The sequence below is a fragment of the Eimeria tenella genome, genomic scaffold (genome assembly GCF_000499545.2).
Source record: "Eimeria tenella Houghton genomic scaffold, Eth_scaff29, whole genome shotgun sequence".
Classification (NCBI taxonomy): Eukaryota; Apicomplexa; class Conoidasida; order Eucoccidiorida; family Eimeriidae; genus Eimeria; species Eimeria tenella.
The window spans coordinates 1-10,967 of NW_013542775.1; the positions used below are offsets into that span (position 1 = coordinate 1).

Genomic DNA, 10,967 nt, shown 5'->3' on the forward strand with positions numbered 1-10,967 from the left:
CGCTGCCGCTGCCGCTGCCGCTGCCGCTGCCGCTGCCGCTGCTGCTGCTGCTGCTGCTGCAGACGCCGCGCCGCCGCAGAATGGCGCCCTCCGCGAGCGCGCAGGGCCCCGCGGGCGGCGCTGCTGCTGCGAGTCGAGCAGCAGCAGCGCGGGAACACGTGCTGGCAGCAACGCGGGACTACCGCGTGGCCCCGCGGCTGGACTACCGCACAGTCGCTGCTGTGGAGGGGCCCCTCGTGATCCTGGACGACGTCAAGTTCCCCAAGTACTCCGAGATCGTCACGGTCCACCTCGGCGACGGAAGCACCCGCGAGGGCCAGGTCACCCCTGCTGCTGCTGCTGCTGCTGCTGCTGCTGGTAGTAGTAGTTGTTGCCCCCCCTATAGCCGCTCGTTGGAAGCGGCGCGCGCAGCCGCTGCCCCTCCCTGCTGCTGCTGGCGCTGCTGCTGGCGCTGCTGCTGGTAGTAGTAGTAGTAGTTGCCCCCCGCTATAGCCGCTCGTTGGAAGCGGCGCGCCGCTGCCTTCGGAGCAGCGGCGAGGCGGGGCTGGTGCGGGGCGGCGCAGGTGCTGGAGATAAAGGGACGGCGGGCGGTGGTGCAGGTGTTCGAGGGGACGGCGGGGATCGACAACCGGCGGTGCCACGCGGAGTTCCGCGGCGACGTGCTGAAGATGGGCGTGAGCGAGGAGCTGCTGGGGCGGGCGTTCGACGGAAGCGGGCGCGCGGTGGACCGCGGCCCGCGGGTGCTCGCGGAGGACTTCCTGGACCTGAACGGGTTTCCCATAAACCCGCAGTGCCGCGTGTTTCCGCGGGAAATGATCCAGACGGGGCTGAGCGCAATCGACGTGATGAACAGCGTGGTGCGCGGGCAGAAGATCCCGCTGTTCTCCGCGGCGGGGCTGCCGCACAACGAGATCGGCGCGCAGATCTGCAGGCAGGCGAGCCTGGTGGCGGGCAAGGACGTGCAGGACCACCACGGCGACAACTTCGCGGTGGTCTTCGGCGCGATGGGCGTCAACATGGAGACCGCGCGCTTCTTCCGCCAGGACTTCGAGGAGAACGGCAGCATGGAGCGCGTGTGTCTCTTCCTGAACCTGGCCAACGACCCCACCATCGAGCGCATCGTGACCCCGCGGCTGGCGCTCACCGCCGCCGAGTTCCTCGCCTTCGAGAAGGAGATGCACGTCTTCGTCATCCTCACGGACATGTCCGCCTACGCCGACGCCCTCCGCGAGGTCTCCGCCGCCAGGGAGGAGGTCCCCGGCAGGCGCGGCTACCCCGGCTACCTCTACACCGACTTGTCCTCCATCTACGAGCGCGCCGGCAGGGTCGAGGGGCGCGCCGGCTCCATCACGCAGTTTCCCATTCTCACCATGCCCAACGACGACATCACCCACCCCATCCCCGACCTCACGGGGTACATCACCGAGGGGCAGATCTTCGTCGACCGCGCCCTCCACAACCGCCAGATCTACCCCCCCATCAACGTCCTGCCTTCCCTCTCCAGGCTCATGAAGAGCGGCATTGGCAGGGGCATGACCCGCGACGACCACCCCGCCGTCTCCGACCAGGTCCGCTCCTGCTCTCCTGCTGCTCCGCTCCTGCTCTCCTGCTGCGCTGCTGCTGTCCTGCTGCGCTCCGCTGCTGCTGTCCTGCTGCGCTCCGCTGCTGCTGTCCTGCACCGCGCTCTCCGCCCGCTCCGTGTGCTGCTGCTGCTGCTGCTGCTGCTGCTGCTGCTGCTGCTGCTGCTGCTGCTGCTGCTGCTGCTGCTGCTGCTGCTGCTGCTGCTGCTGCTGCTGCTGCTGCTGCTGCTGCTGCTGCTGCTGCTGCTGCTGCTGCTGCTGCTGCTGCAGCTGTACGCGAACTACGCCATAGGGCAGGACACGCGGGCGATGAAGGCCGTGGTGGGGGAGGAGGCGCTCTCGGCGGACGACATGCTCTTCATGGAGTTCACCGACAAGTTCGAACGCCGCTTTCTGCAGCAGGGCCCTTACGAGGGCCGCGACATCTTCCAGAGCCTCGACATCGCCTGGGAGCTGCTGCGCACCTTCCCCGAAGACATGCTCAAGAAGATCCAGCAGCAGCTCCTCACCAAGTACTACCCCCGCACCAAGTACATCCAGGCCCAGGCTGCGGACAAGAGGCAGCCTCCCCAGCAGCAGTGACCTGCTGCTGCTGCCGCTGCAGCGGCAGCAGGGCGGTGGAGGGAACCGGAGATCTGCTCAAGAAGATCCAGCAGCAGCTCTGCTGCTGCTGCTGCTGCTGCAGCAGGTGGAGAGGTCCCTTAATTTAGCCTCAAGAAGACCCAGCAGCAGCTCCTCACCAAGTACTGTCCCAGTGTTGGATTCAGGCCCAGGCTGCAGACAGGAGGCAGCCTCCACAGCAACAGTGAGCTGCCGCTCGAGGCAGCAGCAGCAGCAGCAGCAGCAGCAGCATTAGCAGCTGTGGTGCTGCTTTGGTCTTTGTGTGTTGATTTCTGTTTCAGTTCCAGTTTCAGTGGTTTCGAACTGAAACGCCTATTTCAAAGCCGTGCTTTTGTCTTGCTGCTGCAGCACCAGCAGCAACAGCAGCAGCTGCTGCACAGCTGCTGCAGCAGAAGGCTGTTTCTCTTCCTATTTTCATTTTGCAGATCACTGCATTCATCCATCCGCCCTCTTAGGGCGAATACACATACTACTTCTTCTATATTCTCTATTACTCACATCCGAATGCTAATATATATATATCTACATCTACATGAAAATGTTCCACTTATGTTGTGAATGTAAATACATTTCCAGCGTTTCGGGCCACATTCAAAAAAGCCCCAAGAAACGCCCTCTGCGATATTTCAGCTAACGAGGCCTGCTGCACCATCAGCAGCAGCAGCAACAGCAACAGCAGCAGCAGCTGCTGCTGCTACTGCTACTGCTGTTGCAGTGCTGCGCAGCAGCGTCAAAGCGCCACACGCTTAGCCGCCTGCATTTTCGCAGCGGCTTTTGGCACGCGCAGGAGGCCGGTGCAGGAATCGCAATCAACTCCTCAGTTGATTAATTAATTCTGTTTAATTAATCAAAACAAATGCGAAATCTAATCCATTGTTTCACTAGCTTCAGAGAAACCAAAAAGAAAATAATTGCCCGCCGTCGACGCCGAAACTCGGGTTTCCAGTTTCCTTCACTCCCCACTTTTGCAAATTCAACACGCAGCGCCGTCGATTGTTCCAGAAACTTCGCATCACAGAATGAAAACTTCTTTTTGATTAAGCTGCTAAAAACAAGAAGAAATGAAAACAAACAATACAACTTTTCCGAAGATTCCCCCGAAACTTGAATTGAACCGGGAGCACGTACACCCCAGCAGATGCCAGCTTTCCGTTTTGCACAGCCGTGCAGAAGTTGAATTTTAAAAGTTGAAATGAGCAAGCTGTTTTATTTTTTGCTCGTTTATCGTTTATATCGCATTTGATTTGTTTGCAAATAGCTTTTCGCCTTCTTGTTTTCGCGCTTTCCTCAAACGCGAATATCGCATTTCGCTTCTTCACCAGAATGGCAGAACGGAACTCCCGGCGAAGACGAAGACGCCGGCTTTCCCCCTCCACCTTCCTTCTGCACATCCCCGGGGAATTCGACTGCGACGTCAGCGGCCCTTTGAGTCCTCTGCGGGCCCCCCGAAACCGGGATCGCCTCTTGTGGCTGTCAGAGGAAACCAGCGGCAGCGAACCAGCAGCAGCAGCAGCACCACCGCCAGAAGTAACAACAGCAACAGCAACAGCAGCAGCAGCAGCGGCGGCGGCGGCAGCAGCAGCAGCAGCAGAAGCGACGAAACCAGCCCTCTCCCCTAGCACAATGCAAGGGGCTGCAGGGTGGAGCGACAGCAGCAGCGGCGAAGGCGAAAGCCCTGGAGGAGATGCAGGCCCCAGGGGCCCCCCAGGAGGTCCCCCAGGTTTGCAGAACAGCACAATCTTCCAAGCCCTGAGCCAACAAGTGCTTTGCATTCAAGGCTACTACGCGAAAGAATTCGAGTCCCTGGCCTCCCCGCGCCCGCTGCTGCTGCCGCCCCCCATTTCTGCAGCAGCAGCAGCAGCAGCAGCAGCAGCGGCAGCAGCGGCAGCAGCGCCGTGCCCGCTGCTCTCCCGAGATGGCTACTGCATGCTATCGGCCTGCCCGTACAGCCACCTGGGCTTCTACCGGCACCACCAGCTGCAGCAGCAGCAGCAGCAGCAGCGGCAGCGGCAGCAGCAGCAGCAGCTGCTGCTGCTGCAGCAGCAGCACGAGGACGAGGAAGAAGACGACCGCAACAAGTGGCACCCGAGAGCAGCAGAACTTTCCCCTCGCCACGGAAATGCTCTTCCTTTGAATCCAAAAGAAATTCTTTTCAGAACTTCTGCACTTTTGCAAGACAAAGAACTCACTCTTATTCGAGTACCCCCGGAACAGTTTTACACGGTAAGTGCAGCAGCAGCAAATATCAACTTTTGCTTCTTGATCTTCTCCCAATTATGCAAATTTTGAATCTTCTAATTCTTTTCGTTCAAGTTTCTAAATGCCTTATCTTTTTCATTCTACTGGCCACTTCTGTGAATTTATTGAATTAATTTAATCAATTGAATTAATTTAAATTAATTCAATTAATTTATTCGAATTAATCATTTAATATCTTCCCAAATTCTGTCCAATCGAACGTATCATTCTTCTGAACGTGTTCTTCTTGAACTTGAATGACGCGAAGTCTTAAACTGAATTCTCGTTTTTCTTCAAGTTATTTTGCATCCATTTAATTAATTTTAAGAAACCATTTAATTTTGTTCTTTTTTTCATCGTATTCAATTTTCTGATCTTTTCGTTTTTGATGAAATGAAAGATGAACTTCTTCAGCTTCCTAATTATTTCCTTCTGAACTAATTGAATGCCTGAAGATCTTGAGTTTCCTGGATAATTTTTTTAAAATAAATTTACAATTTCATTTTCTTACTTCTCAATTTTTAATTATGTCCGCTTTTCTAGTTGTCATTGTCCCTGACATAAGTGAAACATCGAAAGTTCAACTTTCCGCCATTCACGTTCGTTTCTAGAGAAATAAAACATTTAATTTTCTTTTTTCCTCCATCCAGGCCTTGCTTGAATAAAATAAAGCATTTAAAATTATTTTAATAGGATAACAAATGATTTAATGATATTCAAACTCCTTATTCAACTTTTCGAAGAGCAAAGCCGTTCAATTTTCGCCTTTCTTCAGGACGTCTACTGCGGGGGCCGCCTGATGCGGGTTTTGGGCTATTCGACAATAAACTGGTTTGAAGAAACAATTGCAAGAATGGAGAAGGCCGAGAGCGCCGCCTCAGGCACGCAAGCAGCGGCAGCAGCAGCAGCAGAAGCAGAAGCAGCAGCAGCAGCAGGAGGAGAAGCAGCAGCAGCAGCAGGAGCAGCAGCAGGGGAGGAGGGGCTCGCTGCCACGCTGTGCAAGCCCTGCCGCTACGCAGAGAAGATCAAAACTCTGGCGAGGCTCGTGCAGAAGCTGCTGCTGCAGGCGCGAGAGCAGCAGCAGCCGCGCTTTTGCTCCTACTTCGTATACTTGCAGCTGCGGCGGTGGCTGGTGCGGCTGCGGGACCGAACGGTAAGAGGGATTTGCGTCTTTTCCTCGACTCAATGATCCTTTGAAAGAGAGCCCCTTCTGCTGCTGCTGCTGCTGCTGCTGTTTTGCTGCAGCTCCTAGACCTGCACCCCTGCCCCTTCAAGAGGCAGTGCCACATCGAGACTATTCCAACTCTTCATGCTGCTCTCCACCAGCTTGAGAAAGGCGCGTTCTTGCTGGGCCCCCAGTACGGCCGGCAGCAGCAGCAGCAGCTGCTGCTGCAGCAACAGCAGCAGCAGCAGCAGCTGCTGCTGCAGCAGCAGCAGTTTTTCAGCTTGCCTCCCCCTTGTCAGCCCGGAGAGCCGCCGGGTCCCCGCATGTCCCTCCCTGAGCTGCGCGCAGCAGCAGCAGCAGCAGCAGCAGCAGCAGCCCGGGGGGCCCCGCCGCTGCCCGCGCTGCTGCGGCACCACGCGGGGGCCCTCAAAGAAGCCCGGGGGGCCCTCGACTCTCCCCGAGGCAGCGAAGACACTGACAGCTTTTTTTGTGGCAGCGTCGTGGCAGAAGAGGAGTTTTTGGGTTCCCTCAGGGTCACCGTCAGCAGCAGCAGCAGCAGCAGCAGCAGCAGCAGCAGCAGCAGCAGCAGCAGCAGCAGCAGCAGCAGCAGCAGCAGCAGCAGCAGCAGCAGCAGCAGCGGCGGCGGCTGGCCGCTCAAGACCTACGCCGTTGAAGACCTGCAGCTGTGAAGCGGCGGAGCTGCAGCTGCTCAAGAGAATATTTAAAGATTTTACTTTTCAAAATGCCATTTTATTTAAATAATTGCAATTCATTTAACTTATGCCGTTTCATTCAATCGGGACAATTCACTCAACTAATGCCATTTAATTCAAAAACGTTTTTGCAAATAAAACCACTCTATTAAACTTCAAAAATGCCATTTAATCGAAACTACTCTGCCATTTTATTCAAATAATTCATTTTTAATTGCTGCAATTCAATTTTATTTTTTAAAATTCATTTTATTTGAATTATTTCATTTCTTGATGGCCATCGATCTGCTGCTGCTGCGGAATTAAAAAGAAAAATAAAAAGTTTGAAAAAGGAAAAAGAAATAAAAGAATTGAAAAGCAATTGAAGAGAAGAATTGAAAAGAAGGGGAAAGAAGAAAAAAGAATTGGAAATGATGTTTCTGGAAATGAAGAATTCAAGCAAAGATTTCAAAGAGAAGAATGAAAAGAAGAATCAAAATGAAGAATTAAAAGAGGGGAAGAATTAAAAGAATGATTAGGAAGGAGAATTGAAAGGAAGAAATAAAGAAAAGAAAAGACTTCAAATGGAAGAATTAAAAGAATTGAGAAGGAGAAATAAAAGAAAAATTAAAAAGAAGAAAAGAATCAAAAAAGATTCAAAAGAAGAATTGAATAAAGTTAAAATGAATGAATTAAAGAGAAGAAGTAAACGAAATAATTGAACAAAAGAATTTTAAAAACAATACTAATTTAAAAAATTGAATTGACTAAAAAAGAGAAATAACAAATTAGTTACAAGAGATAAATAAAAAATAATAAAACAAATGAAATTTAAATTTAAATTTAAATTTAAATTTAAATTAATAAAGAAATGGGAGAACTCGAAATAAGTAAACGAAAAAATAAAACTGAGTTTGAATGAAATGAAAGATTTAGAACTTAATCGTAGAAAGAAATAGAATTAAATAAAAAATTAAATAACGTGAAATTAAGAGTTAAAGGGAGAAATGAATAAATTATACAAAATAATTAAAATGAAGCACATATAGAGTAAATAATAAAATAAAGTAGTAAAAGAACTAAACAATAATTAGATAAAAGAACTAACTAAAAGAGTTAAATAAAGGAATTAAATAAAAGAATTAAATAAAGGGATTAAATAAAGGGGTTAAATAAAAGAATTAAATAGAGGAATTAAATAAAAGAATTAAGTAAAAGAATTAGGTAAAAGAATTAAGTAAAAGAATTAAGTAAGAATGAAATAGAGAATCAAATAAAAGAATTAAAATGAAGGATTAAAAGAATTAAAAAAGAATTAAAAGAATTAAAAAAAGACATAAAAGAATGAAACAGAGAATTGAAGACAAGAAGATAAGAAAATCGAAAATGAAAAGTGAAAAATGGAAGAAAAGCAACAAAAAGATGAAACAGGGTGAAATAAAATAAAATAAAAAATAAATAAAGTAAATAAAATAAAGTAAAATAAAGGAGGTGAAGATAGTGAGAGATAAATGAATGAACGAAATTAAAAATAAAACAATTCAAGAAGAATTGAAATTAAAACTAAAATTAAAATTAAAACAAATGAATAAAAGAAGAAAATAAAAGAATGAAAGCAAATGAACGATATTAGAAACAAATAAAAGAAATAAAATAAAAATGTAAAAATATAAAAAGTGTAAAGGTAAATAAAACAAATTTGAAAACTCCAAAATAAATCGAGTAAGAAATAAAAATAAATTTAAAAATAAACTTGAAAACAAAAGACAAGTGAAGAGGCCCAGACACTTCGATGTAAATAATTGAACTAATATAATTAAATAAATAAAAGAAATAAATTAATTGATGAACGAACTAATTAATAAACTATGTAAACAAATAAAAGTTCAAATAAGTAAAAATAAATAAATTGTAATTAAAAATAAAGAAATGGTAAATGAAGAAAATGACAAAAAGGTCCATCTGGCTTTTTGTTCATAATAGTTTCTGAAAAGAAAAAAAAGCTTTAGAGCTGTAGCTGCTGTTGCTGTTGCTGCTGCTGCTGCAGCTCCTGCTGCAGCAGCAGCTGTTGCAGCAATATTTGACTGGAGTGTGGTTGCTGCTGCTACAACAACCAGAATTCTGTCTGCTGCAGCAGCAGCAGCAGCTGCTGCTGCTGCTGCTGCTGCAGACAGCAGCAGCTGAATTGCTGCCACGCCGGCTGGCTGCTGCAGCAGCAGGAATCACGAAGAACTTGTAGTGTTGCTTCTGCTGCTGCTTCTGCTGCTGCTGCTGCTTCTCCTGCTGCTGCTGCTGCTTCTGGTGCTTCTGTTATTGCTGCTGCTGCTTTTGCTGCAGTTCCTGCTTCTGCCGCAGCTTCTGCAGCTGCTTCTGCTGCTGCTGCAGCAGCAGCAGCAGCAGCAGCAGCAACTCGTGGGTTTATCTGGCTTCGTATTGCATCACTGCAAATAAAAATTCAAAATTGCAGCTTAAAGTGTTTTGTTTAATTACATTTTCTTTTTTAATTTTATTTATTTTTTTAATTTAATTTACTTTTTAAATTTAACTTAAATTCAGATTTGATTACTTCTTTTAATTAATTTCTATTTCTAAGTAAATTATTTTCAATTTTTATTCTTTAATTTAATTCATTTTGTTTTAATTTCTTCTAATTCTTTGTGATTTAATTATTCTATTTTTCATTTCAGTTATGTCGATTCTTTTTAATGCCTTTTAACTTCTTTTTATTCTTTTCAATTCCTTTTCCTTTTAAATCTTTTTAATTATTTATTTTAAATTATTTTAAATTAACTATTCTTAATTATGTTTAATTAAAAGAATTAAAAGAAATAAAAAAGCTGAAGAAGCAATTGATCTTCTTTAAATCCCCTCCTAATCTCTTTTAATTATTTTTAAATCCTTTTAAACCCTTTCAAAACCCTCTAAACCCTTTCAAAACCCTCTAAACCCTTCTAAACTCTCTAAGCCCTTTCAAAACCCTCTAAACCCTTCTAAATCCTCTAAACCCTTTCAAAACCCTCCAAACCCTTTCGAAACCTTCTAAACCCTTCTAAACTCTTGTAGAACCTTTTGAACATTTCTAAACCCTTCTAAAACCCTTCTAAACCCTTCCAAACCCTTTTAAAGTCCTTCTTGTTCTCTAAACCCTTCTAAACCCTTCTAAATCCCCTCAAACCCTCCTGAACCCTTCCAAACCCTTCTAAACCCTTTTAAACGCCTTTAAACTCTTTCAAACCCTTTCAGACTCCCTTAAACCCTTCCAAACCCTTTCAAACCCTTCTAAAACCCCCTTAGTCCTTTAAACCCTTTTGAACCCTTTTAAACCCCTTTAAACCCTTTTAAACTCTTTCAAACGCCCTCAAACCCTTTTAAACCCTTTGAAACCCTTCCAAACCCTTTTTCTTCTTTGATTTCTTTAATTGTCTAAACCCTTTTTAATTCCTTTAATCCTTTAAACCCTCTTTTACTGATTTAACTTCTTCAAATTCCTTTTAATTATTTAAATCCTCTTTTATTTATTTCCGTTTCTTTTTAATTGTTTAAAGCCCCTTTTAATTATTTAAAACTTTCTTTAATTATTTAATTTCCTTTTAACTATTGAAGTCCTTATATGAATCCTTTCCAACGATTTAAATTCTTTTTAATTATTTAAATGATTTAAATGATTTTTAATTATTTAGATCATTTAACTTCTTTTTAATTAAATTATTTAAATTCCTTTCAATTACATTATTTAAATACTTTTTAATTAAATTATTTAAATTCTTTTTAATTAAATTATCTAAATTCTTTTTAATTAAATAGTTTAAATACTTTTTAATTAAATTATTTGAATTCTTTTTAATTATTTGAATTCTGAATTTGAACTTCTCACTTTTTCGCGATCTTTTTTTGTAAAGAATTCTGCTGCCGCAGCTGCGGCAGCGGACAGCAGCTGTTGGCTGCAGCGACACGTCGCAGCCGCACTCTGCAGCAGCAGCAGCAGCAGCAGCAGCAGTAGCAGCAGCAGTTGTGGGGGGGCATAGAAGGTTTGAAAAGGAGTTTATTTTGTTTAAGTTGTCTAAGTTTATTAACTGAAAAACTCAGAATTTATTTTTATACTTCATTGCAAGTGCAACAAAGACACCCGGTGTCGAGATACCCCGCAGCAGCAGCAGGAGCAGCAGCAGCAGCACCAGGAGCAGCAGCAGCAGCAAGAAGCAGCAAATTGAAAAAAGAGTTTTAAATAACAAGATTTGATTTCAATTTATTTTAGTTGACTAATTCAAAAGCATTGCGTTTAAGAAGGAAGAAAGAATAGCGCAAGTGGATTTTAAATCCATTGAGACTGCAGCAGCAGCAGCAGCAGCAACAGCAGCAGCAGCAGGCCAAGAAAATTTATTCAATCCAGTTCTCGGAAACAAATTAGGGTTTCGAGGCTCGAGGGTTTCGCCTCAACCAACTGCTCTACAGATGGCGCACGCAAGGGTTTAGGGTTTAGGGTTTAGGGCTTGAGGACTGCAGCGCCAAGTGGCTCACTTCGGAGATCTTAGGGCTTAGGGTTTGCACCAGGCCTAGGGTTTAGGGTTTAGGGTTTAGGGTTTTCGCTTGCCTCCACAGATGTAAGTCACAGGCTCCAGCTGAGTGTTCGTATCGTCGATATCCATTTTCGGCGCTGCTGTTGCTGCTGCT

General features: G+C 45.7%; 2 protein-coding genes across 2 annotated transcripts; both read left to right on the forward strand.

Moving 5' to 3' along the window:
• Positions 1–80: 80 nt before the first annotated feature.
• ETH_00020925 (vacuolar ATP synthase subunit b, putative) lies at positions 81–2,162 on the forward strand (the record flags this gene model as incomplete). Its single annotated transcript, XM_013375557.1, has 3 exons — positions 81–320; positions 564–1,568; positions 1,851–2,162. 3 exons carry the CDS (start codon positions 81–83, stop codon positions 2,160–2,162), a joined length of 1,557 nt encoding a protein of 518 aa, XP_013231011.1.
• A 1,362-nt stretch (positions 2,163–3,524) lies between these two features.
• Positions 3,525–6,293, forward strand: ETH_00020930 (uncharacterized protein; the record flags this gene model as incomplete). Its single annotated transcript, XM_013375558.1, has 3 exons — positions 3,525–4,424; positions 5,215–5,592; positions 5,685–6,293. The coding sequence occupies 3 exons, from the start codon at positions 3,525–3,527 to the stop codon at positions 6,291–6,293; spliced, it is 1,887 nt and encodes a 628-aa protein (XP_013231012.1).
• Positions 6,294–10,967: the final 4,674 nt, after the last annotated feature.